This window comes from Tachypleus tridentatus, unplaced genomic scaffold, assembly GCF_004210375.1.
Source record: "Tachypleus tridentatus isolate NWPU-2018 unplaced genomic scaffold, ASM421037v1 Hic_cluster_2, whole genome shotgun sequence".
NCBI lineage: Eukaryota > Metazoa > Arthropoda > Merostomata > Xiphosura > Limulidae > Tachypleus > Tachypleus tridentatus.
This window is the reverse complement of record NW_027467782.1, coordinates 10212425-10233859: the sequence shown is the minus strand read 5'-3', so window position 1 is coordinate 10233859 and position 21435 is coordinate 10212425. Positions and strand designations below refer to the sequence as shown.

General features: G+C 30.7%; 1 protein-coding gene across 4 annotated transcripts; it reads right to left on the bottom strand.

Annotated features, from left to right (window-relative positions):
• Positions 1-1039: 1039 nt before the first annotated feature.
• LOC143242643 (anoctamin-1-like) lies at positions 1040-19823 on the bottom strand. Of its 4 annotated transcripts, none has more exons than XM_076486118.1 (8): positions 19653-19823; positions 18334-18370; positions 16207-16318; positions 15171-15225; positions 10384-10481; positions 8849-9001; positions 7358-7410; positions 6181-6253 (listed from the first exon to the last, which is right to left on the bottom strand). In XM_076486118.1, exons 1-6 carry the CDS (start codon positions 19719-19721, stop codon positions 8902-8904), a joined length of 471 nt encoding a protein of 156 aa, XP_076342233.1. In that variant the 5' UTR covers positions 19722-19823; the 3' UTR covers positions 6181-6253; positions 7358-7410; positions 8849-8901. The 4 variants fall into 4 exon arrangements, with proteins under 4 accessions (XP_076342230.1, XP_076342233.1, XP_076342231.1 ...); XM_076486116.1 differs by lacking the exon at positions 6181-6253 and adding an exon at positions 6272-6359; XM_076486115.1 differs by lacking the exons at positions 10384-10481; positions 15171-15225; positions 16207-16318; positions 18334-18370; positions 19653-19823 and adding exons at positions 1040-2449; positions 2639-3377; positions 4197-4302; positions 9970-10114 and having other exon boundaries at positions 6181-6359.
• Between the last annotated feature and the right edge of the window lie 1612 nt (positions 19824-21435).

The following is a 21435-nucleotide window of genomic DNA, read 5'->3' as shown; positions in this document are numbered from 1 at the left end:
TCAAGGGAGTGACATTGGTTATAAACCTGTGGGGCGTGGAGATCATAATTATTGCTGTAGTCTTCAACAAAAGAATTGTCCCAACCGAAAGTTAGTCTGGGTTTTTCTACACAATATCTTTTATGATCACGTTAAACTTTAACTTCTCATACAGAAATAAAACGGCGGCACGAAGCAGAAATCGTTGAGACAGTTTTAACTTTGACCTATTCTCTAACAGGAAAATCTTTACTGTGACGCCACCTTTCTCGAATGTCATGTTGACCTGAAATAGTTTTATCTTTGACCAAATCTTTAATAGAAAATCTTTATTGTGGCACTACCTTTCTCGAATGTAATGTTGTCCACATTAACTCCCTCATAGAAATAAAGTACTCTGATTCTTATATTAGATTTCGCGATCGTGCCAAATGGTCAAGATGCGGTTAGATTTTTGAGATAGAAATGTTTCTAAAGTTCGTCAAAAAAACAACAAACAAACCAAAAACGAATTATAGAAATAGCCGACTTTTCCCAGTGTTGTCAAAAAAACATACACCTAAATTTCTTTAAGCTTTCGTAAGTAAACAGAAGATAAACATCTTCTGTGAAATAAAATGCGCATGTCCGAGGTTGTGTCGTGCGTGTACAACCACTGTTATTGATATTAAAACTCTCTTCTGAGCTATCGTGGTTTCTCGGTAGACAATCAATTCACTTTTTCGGTTTCGATCATTTTCTTCTTGACGAATAACTTTCTCCTGTACGTAACTAAACATCCTTTCTTGTCCTTTAGGAGCAGGAACTGTGAATAACGTCATCCGTGACCGAAGCAATTTTCAATATAATTTCACATTCTAAATATTGCTCTTTTAAACAGTAGCGTGAGACGTGTGAAACACACATGTTGCACATAAACCATTAAAGATATTTATCGGATTTCCGGTGTCAAAACGTACTCTACCGTCTTGTATAAGAATAAAGAAAACTGTGCCAGTGTATGAGATTGATGATTTAAGTTTTATCGTATAAATAACACAAATGACATCAGAAAACAAAGTTTTGATATACATGCAATTTATTTACAATATTTTAATGCAATATAAATGTAAACAAAACACACCGTATCTAAAGAAGAATTCTCTTCCAACATTTGTCTTTACTTAAGTACATTTTTACTCTTATGTGGCTCGCTCGTTCTCTCTGGGCAGGACGTGATTTAGCACTTAGCGTGTTGGATTGTGGATTCGTGGTTCGCATCCCATTGCAGAAACAAATCGCGCAAGCACTTTGTGGTTTTCAGTATACCGTAAGAGTGATGGTCAAATGATGTAATCATAATAGTCCAAGAGTTGGTAGTCAAGTGATTTGATTATAATAGTCTGAAAGCAGATGGTCAAATGATGTAATTATAATAGTCCAAGAGCTGGCGCCCTTGTGATTTGATTATAATAGTCTAAAAGCTGACGGTCAAGTGATGTAATTATAATAGTCCGAGAGTTGACGGTGGGTGTTATTGAGCAGCTTCCTTCCCTCTAGTGTATCAGTTGAAATCTAAGGGCGGTTGCTGTTACATAAATATTCGAAACAAATAAACTAGTGTTTATTTACTTTAAAATTTTCATTCACCCTAACGAGTGATTCAAATTATTATTAAAGGATTATGACAAGTACATACTTAAACACAAATCTGTTAAAAACTGAAGTTGTATCCAATACATCTAGATGAATATTCACTATTTTTCAATGATGCACACATTTATAACAGTAAGTACTAATTCATAAACTGAAGTTTTCATTAACTTTAAAGAATTTTCCTTTGAGTTAATCAAATAACTTTAGTGTACTCTTTGTTACAATCATTTCAAGAATTTTTTTCTGTTGATAATTTGACAGCACACTTAAAAAAAACAACTGACAACCAACGTATATTGACACTGATAAAAACAATATAGATGACAAATTTTGAACTAAAGAAAGGAAGGTTAAGATAAATTTCCTCTGAACAAAATTTAGTTCAAGATCTTTATTAAAAAACAGCTTCTTTTTCACTAAATCTACTTAACAATGATTTAAAAAGTGATGACCAGTGTAAAAATTAAAAACTTTAATTCCTGATTTATCATTATTTTAAAACACTGGAACTTAATATTGTGGAGACACTAAAACAGTTCAAAGAGTAAACATTATCTTAACAATGGTGTTTCTGAAACAAACTCTGAACACAAGTTTGAGATTCATACACAAATGACAAAGTTGATAACAATTTGGAACCGTGACAGATTGTAGCATTTGTTGTTGATCTGTTAACACTGTTCAAGTCTTGTTCTTTAGAATTCTGATGGCACGTCACCTTGAACAAGGTGCAGGAGCAGGCATATTACTTCATTCTACAACTCTGGAATGGTCTTCCACTTCTATAGTATCATCTTCACAATGTTTGGTTCTACCTGTGTATTCAGAGATTCTCCTAAATCAGAAAAAAAAAAAAAAAAACGTGCTCAGTAATAATAGTAGAAAACTGAATATGAAATTACATTTAATCAATTGTGAAACAGACTTCAGGGAAAGGAACAAAACTATGTAACAGCACCAATGTCATTAAAAGAACACACTGTAAATATAATAATCAATTTACATTTTCTTTAGTTTTACTTACACAGTATTTCATTAAGTGTGTGTGTGTAACATAAGTGTTTATTTTGATTTCCTGCAGTATTCTTGTTCTAAATTCAGATTGGCTCCCGAGACCTAAAAGGTTGCCGACACCTGTTCTAAAAGATACATGAAAGATAGAAGTTTGGTTAAAAATAATGAACACAATATTCTCACAACTTTTAAGTACTTATAAACATTCAACAAAAGAAAACATCAATGTTATAATACAAGACAGTTTAAAACTGTTGTCACCAAGATGGTGTAAACATTAAGTATATAAACAAAAATAAATAATTTGTTTAAGATTTAACAAGGTTTGACCTTTGAGGTTGTAATATATCAAATGTTAAGTGAAAGAAGAAATTTTCTAAATAACATAGACTTTTGCAAAGTTTAAAACGTACTTGTTCTTGTGGCACATATATGTATGGAAACTGTATTCCCTGTTGGACTTCATTGACCATAGATATTTGATTAGATGTTATTATCAACCTGTTCACTTACCTCTTAAACAGAAAAAAAACTCTGCCTTGTTCAAATTTTTAAATATTACCAATCTGTGAAATGATGTTCCAAAATCATGGTGTTTCCCTCCTTCCAAGATATTTTGCTCTTTTCAGTTCTTCTTCAATAATCACATCATTGACGATGTGATTTTCATGTCTAATCTGTAGTTTCACAGACTTTGGAATGTCTGGTATTAACCAACAAATTAGAGTTGTCATGATGAATACAAGACACTAAAAAAAAGGAAAAACATAAGTTTCACTGGAGCAGTTTTTAAAACATAATCCTTTTACATAACACTGTTTAACCAATACAGATTATAAAACTTTATGAACAATGATTAAATCATGAAGTCTTCTTAAATTACTAATGAGCATGTACAGTCATTCAGAACAGTATCAGTGCTACATAATAAGAAAAACATTCTACTGGATGAACAGAAGCCACAAAAAAATCTAACACTTATAGAATTGGGTAATAAAAAGGATAGTTTATTAACAAAAATGATTAATCAATCCATTTTGTGAAGGATAACTTAGTAAATGTTACTGAAACTTTTAAAAACATTCTAGGATTGTCCTGGCTGTATTAAAATGTATTACCTTTTATACTCTATTTATGTTGCTTCATTAAAAACAACTGAACATAGTTATAATGTTTATACATTTTCAGTCTCAGTAAATGTTAAAAAGTTTCCAACTCCCTTGAAGTTAATTTAATACAGCAATTCTCAACTGGTTCTGTGGGTTTATGTACACCTAAACATATATTTAGCTTCCTCAAAAAAATTTAAATTACAAATAAAAGGTGTTTTAATAAAAGCTATTCACACTTTATATTTGTTTTGAAAACTTTGGTTAAATAAAGTCTCAGGTTAGTTCTACAATTAACATTTAAAATATTCTATCTTTTGAAGAAAGAAGGTTGTATTTTATGTCCTTAAGTGAAAGCTACTGTTAATTGATTTATTTTAGTATAAACTAAAAATGAACTGCAAATGTAATTAAGTTTAATCAAAAATAAGATCTATAATTTGAAAAATTGTTTCCAACCACAAAAATAGAAACGAAAACCAAGCGAGCTGTAGCCAGCTGCCAATATAACGTCTTATATTCATATTTGTTGCTTGCTGTTGGGGGCTCTCTATAGTCTTGGTACCTGAAACCATGAAATAAAATGACCTTAAAATAGAAGCCAGCATTTTAAACAACTTATTTTATAGTGGATGTTTTGCATTTCATAAAATTTTAACTATACCTTAAAATTGTTATCTGTACTCAGACAAGTTTTTTAAAATAAAGTTAACTTTCTAACTTAAACAGCTAAGTACATTTTGTGCTCTTATATGAACAGCAATATCCAAGTTTGTTAGCAATATCAAATTGTTAGAAATTAATTCTATAGTTTTCTTCCAAAAAGTTCCTTTGAAATCCTATTGAGTGAGGAGATGTTGTTGGAATTTTGTGGCTCTGATGTCTGGGAAATATTAATAGATTTGTACCAACAGAAAAGAAATAACATCATCGAAGGGTTTACTCTTCAAATTCTATTGTGTTTTATTTAAACAATATTTGTGTATCAATCCTGAAATACAGTCATTGAGAGAGTCGATGTAGTTGATTCAAATTTTGCTGAAGATAAAATCAGTAAAGTTCTCTCTCTTGAAGATGTATAACTTTTTTACTGCACATAAAACAGAATCTAGAAACAATCCTTTCATCTTCCTCGGAGAAAAATGTATTAAAGTTTTGTACAAATGTTACTTCTTTCAGAATAAAAAATAAAACTGATGGTGAATGTTATGAAATCTCTTGTGATTATTTTTAATGTTTATAAAAGGATAATAAAATTTCTGTTTAGTACTATGAATAATTATGTTACATTAAAAAATATTGCATAATGCACTTGAATAGAATTGTAAAACAACTGTTATTTCTAACTAACCTACAATTAGGTTTATAAAAAAACAAAAAACAAATTAATTACTACTCAAAGCAACACTTTTTGTCGAAACCCATCAGGCTAGCTTCGTGAAGTATTGGCTTTGACTGCCGAAACAAAAAGAAACTTGCCTGATTTATGGATAGAATACACTCTTTTTATTAGTTATATAAATACAACCAATTGTCCAACAGCAATATAAATGAGAATTACACAAATTTCTTGAAAAACAGAAGATAATACAAGGATTTGTCATTTGGGTTGAAATTTTATATTCTGAGTTGTTAGTATCTGCTATATATATGTTTCTAATTGGTTGAACAATCTTAAACCCTCACAAGAGGAGAGAAAAAAAAATATTTGTAAATGAAAAGTCAGAGCATCACCAGATTGTGTAGAGAAGTATATTCATTTTTTAACTTAAGAATTAAATCTTATGTAATACTAATATTTAAGTCATAAAGTATCTTTTTGTACCAAGTTTAATAATATATATTATTTTAAGTAGTTTAATCAACCCTTTATTGTCTCCACCCATATATCTACACATGCTAGATATCACCTACAGCATTATATTTGCACATGCCAAACATCATTTCAATCCATATGTCTATGCATACGAGACATAACCTTCATCGAAATATCTACGCATACCAGATATCTTTTCCAATATGTCTGATCATGCTAGACATCATTTCCACCCATACATTTAACATGATAGACATCATCTGTACCCATCTATCTTTGCATGCTAGGCATCATTTCCACCAACTTATACATGCCAAATGTACCATGTTGCATTCAACTGCCTTGAATCTGGTTCATTGTGGTAAAATGTTGTTGCAATGATGAAAAATACTTTCATGGATGATAACTTTGAAACTAACTCAATAAAATGGTTGTACCTTGCACAATTTGATATCCCATGTCAATAGGGTTAAAGTTTGAATCTCACGTAAAACGGTTGTAACTTGTTCACTTTGATGTCTCACGACACCAGTAGGGTTAAAGAGACACCACACTGGTTCTTAATCACACATACATTGTTTTCTATGCTCTGTTAATTTGAAACAATAAAACAAAATTAACACTTACTTGCAGTATTCCACACTGGTGTCAGGTTCAGAAAGAATATTCAAATCACCAGGAAAGTCACTGATGTTGAAATCTGACAGAGTAAAGTTCAGAAATCCATTCAGTGACCCATCTGGTGAAATGAAAACTTTATAAAATGTCTCCTCTATAAAACTTGATGTAAAGGCAATAATTAGTGCCTGAAAAGTAAGAATATAGAATTAACAGTTCAGAAAATAACACACTTTCTTTCACCTTAAATAATATACTGTAATATTATTTAGTTTGATTGTGTAAGAGCAAACATTATTAAGTTTCACACCATTAAGTATATTGGACAATGTAGAAGAAAATATTCACATATGTAAACGTCATAGTACACAGTTAACTGGGTTTGACATTGTGGATTATAATAAAATTCACTGTGTTAAATGTCTATTGCATCACTAACCATGCTTGATAGAACAGAAAATAATAGCATTTTCATCTTAAATTTCTTATGACATTGTTACTTTTTATATTAAATGAACATCAATTTACTATATAGAATTATTATACTATATAATTCCAAAATAAAGTAATACACTGTACTTCAAGTGATCAGAAAGGTAAAAACAATTTATTGTTTCTATTGACATCAATATGTAATACATTATAAACTCCTGTCTCTTCATAATAGTAACAATTAAGTTTTTATATCACATCAAAATTGTGATAGATCAACACCATGACAATTCTTCAATGCACAAAATTTCGTCTTTAATTAATAACAACCAATGGTCAGTAGGTGTAAACTTGTAAACTGACTCACAAAAAGAAATCACATCAATGTATTTTATAAACCCACTAAAGGTGCTTTAGAAAATCACTGCAGAAAGAACACAAGTACACAGAAATTCTAAAAGAGATCATATTAAGTTACAGTTTTGGAACTGACCTATACTTATAACATTAATTACATTAATTTAATAATCACCTTAAACATCAAACGTTTCTCAAAATAATTTCATAATTTAGATAAAATTTGAAAGGAAATGCAAAGAGTTTATTTCACTTATAATGATTCTTAAGGTGTCTCACTCTAATATCATACATGCGTATGAAGTATTCCTTTATCACTGTAATCAATGTATGTGATATTACTAACAGTTAGGGTAAAGAACAAGTACAAACATTGCTCATAATTCTCTGTACTTACATTTGTGATGACAGAAATCTTTCCAACAGAATTAAGAATTCTGTACCATATTCCTATCAAAATAGAATCAACCTATTAGGATAACTGGAATATATTTCAATAACTTTACTGTCTAATCTTTTTATTATTTTTTTGCTTACAAAACAATTCTCTTTCATTAACATTACATTCATGTATAGAATGGATTATATATATCTCAGCTAAGTTATGAATTAATACTTATCACTAAAGACTAATCAGGAGTTATTAATTAACTCTAATAATTCTTCTCTGTATATTTAGTGTAAAAAAATCAAGGTTTGAAATAAAACAAACTTCAAAGTATGAATATTACATTACTTCACTATCTGGGTAACTAGAAATGTCATAATGAAAATACCTAAAAGGCTAAAATCCAAATATTTCTTACAACTGATTGGTTCACACATGACTGTCAAATGATTGTTATTATTTACTAATAACAGTCCTCACTCAGTTAATGGAAGAGTGTTTGTATGTCACAAAGAAGTTGGGTATCACAACATTATTGTCTACATTTTAAGAGCTTCAGACTGTGATTTCTAACAGATTTACCATGATACATTTGTTTTAGTACCTACATTTATTTCAATATAGTTTTCCTTTTTTGCATGTGATGTATATTGTTGGCTATGTATTGCACAAGTCCCATCTGTTCTTGAAATTTGCAGAAGAATCTCAAGAGTAAGATTTAATATTTATTTATTTTATGAAAACACTAGCATCTTCCAACTTTGGTGAATATTCTAGAAACTCACAATAAACTATATAAACCAACATGCCAAGAGCAGGAATAATATTATTAGTCAGTTAAAGTCAGTGTGATATAGGCCTCAGAAGCTATTATTGTGATTAACACCAATTAATCATAAAACTACAAAATTGGGAACCAGGTATGCAGTAGATTTTGAACATTACAAACCATTCAATTTCAACACATTAATTTGGGATATTATTTTTTTCTACAAGGACATTAAATAGCATCCCTGGAAAAAGTCAGTTTGTAATCAGTGCAAAGCCATACAAGATAGCCAGCTTAAGTGATGTGTGACAGTCTCAACTCGGATTGAATTTGCTTGTTATGGGCCTGAACTGTCGATAAAATATCGGGTTCTAGATCATATATAAAACTCAGTATTGTTTCTAAAACTCTTGTACCTAAACCCTAATTTGTAATAACTATAATTATAATTTGTGTCGTTTTTCTTTTTTGCATATTTTAATATATTTGTGTCATAATAGAGAACAGTACATGCCAATCTTGTTGAGAAATATCATATTTTAATACATACTAACATTTAAATAACAACTAAATTCAAATTAGTGATTATTTAGAGCAATAATACATAATGTATGTAACATAATAAATCAGAGACTTGTCTGAAATAAAAAATATGTAACATTGTCAATTTACTTTCTTCTTAACAGACTAAAACTAAACAGCTTGCTGTATTCACCACACTGTGCACTCACCAATGTTCTTAACTCTTTCTGCAACAGGTCGTCGTAAGAAAGTGATAAACTTCCTAGCATCGAGCCTGATTTCTGTGATGTTGTTTAGTAAAGCAAATAATGGTGCCAGAGGAAATGCAACCACAAAAATTGTGACAAATCCAAACTGCAACACTGGAGAAGGGAACAAATTACAGAAACGTTTATTAATTGAACTGTACATTTAATGTTTGAGGAAGTTTTTATGATTTAGACAGTTAAATATATTAATGTAATTAGTGGACTACAATAACAATAATACATGTGGTGACTCCTTGGAAGTATCACACTTTATTACACAGAAATTCTAACCTTATGGTGTTGATTCAGGTCTAAAGGTGGTTGAATAAGAGATTTAATTTCTAGTTTGACATGAAAGTCAAGACAGAAACATTAACATCAAAATCAAGTAGCATATTAATAATGTTTCATTTAAAAAACAAACAAACTAAAACACAGACAAGGACCTTTAAAATTGCTGTTCCAAAAAATACTAATCATTGAGGTGGTGTAGCTGTTTTACAGGTATTTAATAAATGTTTCCTCTATACATTAAACTGTTCTGAAAAACAAGCTGAAACCCATAACATTAAAAAAAAATTTCTTTGTTTCTTGTTAAATGCAAAGTTGTACGATGTGGAATTTGACCCATAACCATAGCAGGAATCAAATGTTTAATCTTAGCATTATAACCCTTCAGGCTGAGCAATAAACACAATTCATATCCATTTCTACATCATCAAAACATTCTAAATGCTGCTCCAACTACGTTTTCACATACATTATTATCATATCACACATTTCATCTTTACTGTTAATTATACATTATATATCTAAAAGTATTTTAAACTACGTTGGAGATACTTAAAATAATTATATTTCATTCATTTCCATAGTAGTCAGTTACTCAGTTAACTACAATTAGAATAACTTGATTTTAAGGCTCTTGAATGATGTACAAACTACAAGGTCATTGTTAAAGATCTAACATTTTTCACAGACATGGAAAAAGTACCATTTTAATCTGTTCAAGTTTTTATGTAGAACATATGTATCTATTAATGTAATTATTTTCACATCATTATTTTAAACTTAAGCCTTACCCATTTCAAGATATTCACTGAAAAGACCCAGTTCTTCTTGGTTTATTAAGTTGTAGTCACTCTCCCACTGAGTGGGTGCATGGTTTTCATGAGCACACTGACCCTTTTATGCACTGACCACTTCTTGTAAACCCGTAACAGCCATCTAGATAAATACAAAATATTTTTACCTAGTTTTAAAATAATATCAGTTTTGTTGTTGACATGAATGTATAAATAGTTTAATTTTACATACAATCTGACATACTACATGTTTGACTGAACATTAATAAACTATGAATCTTGAACATATCAAAATCACTTTTTGAAAAAAAAAGTACAACAGTTCTAATATCTCAAAATGAGCCAACTGTCATAGAAAATGTTCTTACATGAAATTATTACAATAAATGTCTATTTTAACTAAAAACTTACGGAACACCCATTTCCACCACGGCGTTAATGAACTGCTTCCCTGCCACAATTATAGCTAACTGCAAAGAGAGTTCAAACAAACACCCTCCTGTTCCACACTAGAAAGAAATGTAGAAAAACAGTTTCAAAATTACTGTGGCAATACCACTTTAAAAAATATCTCAGAAAGGACACAAGACTGAAAAGTACAATAAGATACAAGTTAGTGAGTGAGAGCACTAATAACTTGCCCAGGATCAAATGGTCCAAAAAAATAATGTTTCAAACCTCAAAATTTAAAGAATGTGTGTGACTAACATGAAAAACTTTGATTGATTCTTCATAGTTTAAGTTTCTCATGACAGGCTCAATCCCAGGAACTGACCTAACAATTATTCTGTGCTTGTTATAGTATTACAATGTATTCACATCATTTGGCAGGCTTTAAGTAAACATAAAAGTTTTTTGCACACCAAAGATTATATTTTTTGATGGAGTATTTTCACTAAAATGTATCTGTGAATACTTACATATGTATAGATGAATAAATAGAGAATTTCTGTTTGCTAGTCTGAATGTTGATTTCCATGTTTAGCTTAAAAATACTTTTCTTAGTCTCAAAATTTCAAACCTTTTCTGTAATATCTAAACCTAAATCCTTGTTACTGGTGTAACCCATGAAGCAGTGAAGAATGACTGTCTGGAATGACTTTAAATTGTGATATTAAACTACTTATGTTTATACTAAATAGTTTTATGCTCATAATAGTGTGTGTATGTGTATACATTGTTAAATGTTATTGTTTTATTGCCTTTATAACCCTAACTAATTACTATTCATGCCTTAATAAGTTGTAAATCATGTGACAAATATGCAGCTCTTGCTATGCTTTTGAATTCCATTATGCACGAGCTACTCATGAACATTTTTTAAAATATTACTATTATTATTAGTTTTTTGTTTGTGTGTTTTATTTTAATTTTGTGCAAAGCTACACAAGGGCTATCTGCACTAGCTGTCCCTAATTTAGCAGTGCAAGACTAGGGGGAAGGCAGCTTGTCATCACCATCCAGTGCCAACTCTTTCACCAACAAATAGTGGGATTGACTGTACCATTATAACGACCCCACGGCTGAAAGGGCGAGCATGTTTGGTGTGACGGTATTCAAACTCGCCACCCTCAATTTACGAGTCGAGTGCCTTAACCACCTGGCCATGCCAGGCCTATTATTATTAGTAGTAACAGTAGTACTTATTTTACTCAATCTAACCTAACTGATCTAAAGATATTTCTATTTTTAAACAATAATTTCCCATGGCAATCAAGGTTAAATTGAAAGCAAAATATGGAATTTTATTTACAGGAAACATTGCAATATGATAAATCACTTGACAGATGAAAACCACGGCTTTCTATTGGTTTTTAAGTAATACTGAACTGAGTGGCTTAAACACTTATTGGTAATTTCTAATAAAGAGGACGTCACAAGTGGGTGTGGCAAGATAGATTTGATTTCATGTCTCTGGAACCAAATAATATCAAACGCTATGAAAATTATAGTATGCCTTAGTGAAATTATATAATAATAAGTGATTTACATTAAATTTCATTTTCTACTTCTTGGAGGGTGGTAAATAAATTAGAGAAGAAAAGGCCTAGAGAGAAAATGTTACAATTCTTACACTAGAAAATTCTAGTTTTTTTATTTTAAATATTGCCTTCTGAAAGTAAAATCTTTAAACTTGTATACTATTAAAATATGGATTAAGAGCTATGTTTTCAGAGTTTATTTATTAGTATATCATGAAAAGAAAATACTTTAATCAACTTTTGAATGTAACTCACTAAAACCTTAAGACATGCACAGAAAAAATGTCTACAGAAAAGGGTTAATATTGCTATTTTTCCCAGCCAACAGGAAGTGTTCTTTGAATAAAAATCAAGATTTCATGTTTTTTACCATGAATTTATGACTTCAGGTCCCAAATACCAGTGCAAATACAGGACTTCTTATAGTTATTTGACTGATTGCTATTATGTTATTGAGCAAAACATTGTCTAACCAGGTTTCAGATTGAGCATATACATATTGATAAAGTAGGTCATAGATCAGTGTTGTCTGTGTAAAGTAGATTACCTCAAACAGTGCTGGTTAGTAAGGTCATGTGGGAGCTTATGTACATATATCAAAATGCAGTTTGTTAGAACAAGAAAGAAGTAATTTAGGTATGTTACTTTCTAATCTAAATTACATTTGTCTGTGTATAAATGAATAATTATTACTGATCTTGGATCTTATCTAAGCCTAGATCTATACTACTGCTAGTAGCAATAAAACTCAGGCCTAAACACAGGTCTGAGCAACACTGAATGATATGTGCAAATTGGAGATAGTTTTACAATGCTTTATGTTTAGTGTCATTTCTACAACACAGTGACAATGCTGGATACTTATAATTTCTTGGGATAAAATTTCAAAAACCAAAAATTCTTTTGAATATGTCTAAGAGACAACTTAAAAAAAGAACATTGGAAAAGAAAATCACAAAAGTCCTTAATTATAGAACATATTTAGTTTTATAGATACAGTATAAAATCAAATCCTATTTGCAAATTTCAACTTAAACTAAGAACAAACAACACAATTATTAATAAAATATTTCCTTCAATGTTTCAGTTACTTTTTAACTTATTATTTAAATTCTTAACTCATAATATCCTTACGTATTTAGAAGTTAATTAAGTTAATGGCCATTTTGGCCAACTGACCACCATTTTGCATACAATCTTCACATGACTATATCAACTTTAAAGACACTTTACAACATTCATGTTTCAATATTACCAGGAGATATAAATGAAAGTCTGAAAATGGCAAGTTGTCTTAATTATTTTGGTAGTGCAAAAGTAAATAAAAAGGTAGGATTTTATAAATAATAAACTGCAAACAACAACATGATGTTATTTATTATGACTTAAAGAACAGAAAAGTGGCAATTACATTCCAGTTTTAGTTTCTTAAAAATTACAAGATTACTGAGAAATTAAAAGCCTCTAGAAGGCTTATTTTCTAAAGTTATCTAAAAATAAAAGTTAACATTTTACTTAAATTGAAAATTGTTTCCAATAATACTTACCATCCACCAACACTCTAGCTAGAATCTCACATTGATAAAAGTGTAGGGGGCAGTGCAGGCATGATCCACACACAAAGCATTTGTATAGAACAGGAATGTACCAAGAGAAAAAGTGGTACAAGAGTGTGGAAATTACACCCTACCTCTATGAAAAATATGCTCTTCACTTGGAGCTTTGTTCCTAAATCAAAGGCAGAACAGAATATGAATAATCATCAAGTAGGCCACCCTGACCAGACAGCCAAGATTCTATGGCTCAGGGTTGAAATTAAGGGTTGTAGTACCTATATCCCATGTTGCTGGCTATGGTTATCAGACCACAATGTTATATGTGTATATATACACACACACTTTAGATACCAACATGTAACCAAAGAATGTTGCATTTGGCACCATCAGAATAACGACACGAAAGTAAGCAACACTTAACAAGTCCAAAAGGTAACACCCGAGGCTAGGAATAATGGGATCCCATATGTCATACTCAACAAATGAACAGAACTCATCTGGTAAGGAATTATGAACATTTGTTTTCAGTCTCTAACCAAGTGGATAAGGTGTATTCTACTTAACCCTGGAATCATGTGGAACCTGCACTCAACCAAGGACTTACAATGGAATTGCTTTAGTTTCAAAATTATGATATAGTGAACCAACCTCCATAAATGATAACCAAAACTGGCACTGATCAAAGAGAAGGGTTTTGCACTCCCCCAACTAGATAACTGTATGCAAAATATGAACCAAATTTATGAGTAGGTTCCCAGGAAGGCTGGAGCCACTCTTTCTGAAAGATGAAAAAAAACATCTAGAAACCCTAGAAGGAGGACCCCTGACTTTGCCCTCTTCTCCAAGAGTGGTTGAACACACTCAAAAACTTTGGTGGAAAAGCCTCTTGTCTGCCACAGATTCTCAAGCTTCACTAATACAGCCTGGTGTGCTAAAATGCACTGGGGAGACCTGAAAAACAGAGCTCTGGAAACTGTGCAATAGGGGAATCAAGTTCCCTACATTTTTTTCAAAGCAAATCAATCACAATTTATTCAATATGAAGATTAGCAAGATCCTTTTTAGCTGTATTCATGAATGTCCATGAGTGGCAATCCACAATAAGATAATATCATCTGGTAGGTGCCTAAATGATCTTACAGGGCACCTCATTTTGACAGAACCTGTTGCATACTGGTGGTAGTAATTATAATGAAAGTAGTTGCTAGTATCAAGTCAAAAAGAGAAAGCATACTTGCCTCAGAAGCACTCACCCCAGAATGAGATACCATGAAAATAAAGGGACCCTGAAAAAATAAAAGAGTATATGATTGAGGAAAATACTCATTTCTGGTAAAAGCTTAGCAGATGTGGTAAAAAAATATACAGGAAGTACTGGGACACCATCAGAAGAGAAATTGGCCAGATCATGTAAACAAAAAGATAGGAGTGTAATAGAAGTATTCCACATACCAGCCGACACAATGTCTTCAAAGAACCACTGGACCGAGCAGCTAATGACACTGGATATTGAGAAATAGCTACAATGTCAACAGATGTTAAGTATGTTTTGGAATTATTATACGGTACTATGAATAAACTGTGTACAAAAAGAAAATTTTAATAACAGTTTAACACCTGAACTTTTATAAAACAAAAAAACTGACAATGTTATACATACTTCCTCTTGTCGATATCCAAACAATGAATTGTAATGTCCTGGATACCCAACAAACCTGTTGCATCAAAAGATAAATTTTAACATAAACAACTTTCTTCACATGTAACATAAAGATAAAAATAAAATCTAAAAAAGTCAATTCTGTATTGATGAACTATTCACACTTTCTCCATTGTCCTTTTTCATTTTAAGTCTCCTAAAATCTCAAAGGTAAAACCACAAGTTTGTGGGTAATTAAGCACAAAGCTACACAATGGGTTATCTGTACTCTGCCCACCACCAGTATCAAAACCTAGTTTCTACCAATGTAAGTTTGCAGACATACTGCTGTGTCATTGGGGTAAGAAGTACAAGTTTAGGACATTTTTTAAAAAATAAAGAATTCTATGCCATTTCAATAAGTTATTATTAAAATTTCCATGACCATTTAATTCACTGTAAGCACAATAAATGTAAAAAACATTTTAGCTTGTTATATTTAGACTTGTACATCAATAAATTATATTATTCAGCTAAAACATTAATTTTATCTGCAATATTTATAAATAAAGGGCCCTCATAATGCTAAGTTTATTTTTAATGAACAAAAAATAATGTGCTTCAATATTTGATTAGTTACCTATAATCTGAATTTGAAAGGGAATACCCTTTATTATGGTGTTACAAGTTTGTTTTTATTGCTTAAAACATTTTTCTTACATATGAATTGTAATAATATCTTTGTATTAAAAACTAAAAACCAACAAAAGTAGAAAAAAATGAACACATAAAGGTAAATACAACAGTTTAGCACATTGCTTCAACAACTTAATCTACTTCAACCTACACATGCAGATATTAAAATGTTTCAAAAATCATGTTACATGTGATTTTTAAACACTTCTATGAACAGTAATAAGTTAGTCTACAAAACAACTTGAAAGATTAGTTTTTATAACTATGTATTATCAGCTGTCTTTTAGTACCATTTATTTTGAGTTCACTGTTTCTTTTTTTGTAAACAACTTCATTTCATATTTTAACACAAATTACTCACCTTCCTTTAAAAAATGCAATGTAAAAAACTGATGAATAGTAGTTGACAAACTTCAACATGTACATCTTCAAAGTCAAACTATTTTCATAATCACTTTGAGTGCGATGTATTTCTATATACAATATTTCAGAACAGTATTTACTATTTTACAAAAGAATATTAACATACAGAAAAGGTTGACATAAATAAAAAATGTTTGATAAACTACCTTAACACTAATGACAACCAATTGATAATACTATTAAACTTGTCATTTAACATCCATCATGTCAGAGGTTTTTAGAGCTCTTAGGTGAAACATTAAGTTCTATTCTTCAAATCAAATCTTTAGAGTATAAATATCTTTCTGTCTGAAAGTGAATTATTTCTTATTTACAAAATTCATTATTTTCCATAGTTATAAATATCATTCTACGTCTGGTTCAGGTCCAGCTTTTAGGTGACTCTGCTGCTGTCACACGGAGCAAAGATATTTCTGCAATGTAGTTTTGAGTAATTAGAAATACTACGGTCAAATATTTTTGTATTGAGGAGAGGAAGTCATAATAAAATACAAATCATAGGAACTGAAGACGAATTTTCCGTATTGTTCTTAATTTGTCCATGATCTAAATAAATGTTAAGCCTTATCTTAGCCTCCACCATTTTTTTGTTGTTGTTGTCAGAAGTAGGATACCAATGACTGTTGATCAAGACAGTTGTGGTCTAGATACACTAGTTTCCATGAATTAGCAAACACGAACTACTTCTCAAGCCAAATCATTAGGAAACACAAGTTAATTTTAAATCAAAATGATTGACTTCATTCCATACTGTAACAGAAAAAAAGAGCTTTACATTCTAGTTTTACAGTGGAAATATCTTTTATGGTAATTTTATACACATTTTAGTAATCTTTGACAATTTTAAAATATATAACATGCAGTACTGAAGCCAATTTATGTAATATCTCTACATCAATTGACTGCATTAACAAGAGATGTTTTATTGTTTATTGTAACATGATTTTATCTCAAAATAAAATTCCATATTTTAAAATTTATTTTATTAGTAGCCTTCATACACAAGTTTATAAAAATTATGTTGAAACACACATATATCCTTAATATAAAATGCATGGGGTCGGTTTATTGGACAAATGCCATATTACAGATGGAATGTTCACTATATTTCTGAATTTATTATGGATATCTACACAAGATGTTGCAAGTTGTTAGTAGAATGTACAAGTCTGTTGTATGCTAAATATAAAACACACTGGAAAAGTATTTCTAATCAAGAAAGGATGACAATCTGAGTTACATATTAACATGTTGATGTTTATGTAAAGACTAAAAATACTATATCCATGGCACTGCTTGCATATTGTGCTTGCCTCTAAAATGTGTATTTACAAGTTTTCCTTTTCAGTATCCCTGTACACTGTATATGATATTTACTGTTCTTCATCATGAACTGTCATTAAATCAAATACATAATACCAAATTAAAAGTTACAAATAATCATCTAACCTTAAAATTATCATAAATATATTTATATAAATACTATACAATTTTTCATGTATTTCTGCATATATATGTTAGCAATGTGAACAGTTTTCACTGCTTTGATCACAAGACTATATGGTATTGCAACTAAATATACTTTACTGTGTTTCACACTGACCCACTAGTTTATTTAACAAAACACTCAGACTTGATCAATAATAAAACTAAGACTGGTAAAGTGATAAAGTGTGCTGTTAGTGATGTTCAATATACTTTTACATAATTACTTTCTAATGTTATTTTAATACATTCTGTACAAACAGAAAAGTTAATTAAAAATTCAGATAACATGCATAATGTGGCATAAATTAATTTTTTAAAGAAATAAGTTCTATTTTGAAAAGTGTGCATAATTTGGATTTATTCACCAATAAAATGTATATGTTTTTCAAGATGTATAAATTATTCTGATAAACTTTGTGTGACTGCAACAGTATTTATCTGGCACTAAAATAAATATGGATAAGAACTTTTGCAGTCAGATTCTGGTTAAATTTTGTTATTCAAAATGATGAACAAAACATACAAAATAACCTATGTTCATTTGGAATTGCCAAAATTAGAAACAAGTAAAACTCACCCAATTCAGTGAGGAAGGTGGCTATTCTTCTATAAATCTAGAAAAGGTTAATAGTTAGTCAGTTGTTTCAGAAAGAACATCTACACTAGCCATCCCTAACTTTAAACTGATAAGACTATGAAATGGCACCTATTGCCAATTCTTTGGTTACTCTAATCAAATAACAGGATTTGACAATCACTTTTACAACATTCACATAATCTCAAGGTTGAAGGGCATTTTTGCTGCAACAGGATTAGAACCATAAACCCCCAGGTTCAGAGTTCAGAACACTGACCACTAGGCCTAGCATACAAATAATGAAACAATACCAAAATGTTTCAGATATCAGTGTGATATGAATATGGTAATTTTATCCCTGGTTAAGTGTTCTTTCTCTTTTTTTTTTTTTACTCTGGCTTGTAATTTTTGGAGTTTAAATCAAGTTTTTCTAATTCAAATTTATACATGCCCAGCCCAAAGGTAAAAGAACAAATGCATGATCAACGTACACTAATTCCTGTGCCTAGTATTTGACCACTCAATGATGATGGGTGTGTTTATAAAAAAACTGAAAAGTTATTTGGTTTGGTTTGTTTTGAAGTTTGCACAAAGTTACACAAAGGCTATCTGCACTTGACGTCCTTAATTTAGCAGCATAAGACTAGAGGGAAGGCAGTTAGTCATCACCATTCACAGCCACACCTGAGGCTACTCTTTTACCAATGAATAGTGTGGATTGACTGTCATATTATAATGCCCCCATGGCTGAAATGGCCAAAACTGAAAAGTACTACTGAAGATCTTACAAAACAAATATATAGTAGTGTTACTTGCATCTGAACTTAAATACTGAGGGTTTGTCATTATTTTAATAATCTCTCTGGCACGCAAAATATAAAGATTTTCTTATGGTTATTTTGGTGCATTCATAAAAAAATTCCAAGCTATATTAATTTCATTCTTGAAAATACAAACATGAAAAAAAAAATTACATTATTTACAGCTGAAAAGAAAACAAGAAACGACCTTAAAAAATTACAAGTAATTACATATAACATTTCCTTTTAGTCATTAAGAAATCAAAGTAAAAAATAAATAAACAACAAAACTAATATGCTTACATACAACTATATACATATATACACACACGTGCCACTTTAAACAGGTACTTGATACATATATATACATATATACACACACACACTCTTATATACACATATCACTATAAGCAGGTATTTGATCCATATCATCTTCAATAAAGCCATAAAAAGTACATTTTACACAACTAGAAATAGGTGAATTTCATATCCCTAATGTTTCTCATTTAAGTGACCTACCAGGTTAAAGGTCATGATGCATACAAGGTTCAACAGTGCAGCTGTCACAGAGGTAGTAAGAGATACCATGCTGGTTAGTGTCTGATTGTCACTCAATGTGAAGTACAGAACAGTTTGAATGGATATTCTGTAAACAATCACACCAACCACAGCAGCAATAGCTATTGTTACCTAAAGAACAAAACATAATTTAAGTCTATAAAGAATCACTGCATCAAGACCTACTGTAACACAGAATATGTATGTAAATTTAAAATAGTTTTAGGAACTTTAAAAAAACACTTTGCTGTAGCAAACTATAACTGAGTCTGGCAGTTAAAGTCCAGATTTCTTCACACAGTTGGAGGTTATTTGTCCTTTTATGGAGTGGTTCACTAAGTCTTTGCCTAGATTTTCTAGGCAGCAAATTGTTTTGCAGGATATGATAAAACAAAAACCATGAAACCTGCAACTGATCAAACAACTCTAAAGTTATGCTTTTCTGTGGCATCTTAACCCATTTTATAATTACTAAAAATGGGCAATTTCACAATTTTTTGTTTGTCAATGTTTGGGACCTGTACAAAAATATCTTTCTACCAGCTACCATGTAAATTGGTCAAAATATGGCTGAGTAAATGATCAACAAATACCTCTAAATTGTGCTTTTTTCAGATCTCTTCCTGCCTCCACCCCAAAAAAAAAAAAAAAAAAAAAAAAAAGATTCAAAATGGGCAAATCTAGCTATTTTTGTTTGTCATTGCATTGAGCTCATGAATATTTACATTTGTGCCAGTTGACTTCCAGACTGCTGTAAATATAACCACTTAAGAGCCCAAAATATATATTTTTGGGTTGTTTGGCATCTGACCCCTTAAAAAAGCCTAAATAAAAAAATGAAAATACTTACTGGACATACTGGATCAAAGTATGACCCTACCAAGTTTCAAGATAATCTGCCAAGATATGTAGGTATGGCAATCGACTGAAAAGAGTTTGGAAGAAGGTGAAGCAACAGAAAAACTATATCTCTTTCATGATGATGAGGAACCCACATCAAGTAAAAATGTATCTCAAGATGGCTGGTATGGGTATTAAAACTGTTTTTCTTAACCTGAAGGCCTGAGATACCTAAGAAGGTGAAACATTGTTTTCTAATTTATTTTAATAAAAGTTTTAATATCCATACCAGCCATCTTGAAATACAGTACACCTATCCGTGGAGACAATTATGAGAAATAACTGTCTTGTATACCATACTGCAAAAAATTGGAAACTGGATTCACTGAAAATAATAAAAAAATCCTCCCAAGTTTACAAAGTGCATCTTTTAAAAACAATTTTTCTTTAAACATAGAACCATGATCATGAAGTTATAAGTCATCTTAATTTAAGAATGCAGCCTTACTCTAAAACAGTACCACCTGTGGTACTGGGATGTCTCTATTAAGCCTTTGAGTAATCTCTGATCATTTGGGAAAAAAACCTTTAAAAGTAGACTCATTCTTGAAACACCACTGAAAACTTTTCTTGTAAATAGACTGGACCACCAAAAGATTGATAATAAGCAAAATACATGATTGTTGAGACAAAGTTAAAATTTCCTTACTTAATCGTGTTATTTTTATTCATGTTATTGTTACACAAAACTACAGCAAAATCGACTGAGCATTTTCAACCACAACATAGAAAGATATGCTGTATGGAATGCTCACTTAAAAATCAGTTAATTTTCAGTGAAAGATGCTTTATGTGGTTATAAGTGCATAACAGATGCAACGTTGTTCCGAAGGTGACTGCTTTC

Excerpts from the sequence above, each read along its gene's own strand:
- LOC143242643 (XM_076486115.1), bottom strand. Across the intron at positions 7,411-8,848 it reads AGAAAGAGTTAAGAACATTG|GAATATGGTACAGAATTCTT; the intron begins GTGAGTGCACAG and ends CTATTTTGATAG. Across the intron at positions 4,303-6,180 it reads ACCAGTGTGGAATACTGCAA|GTACCAAGACTATAGAGAGC; the intron begins GTAAGTGTTAAT and ends TCATGGTTTCAG.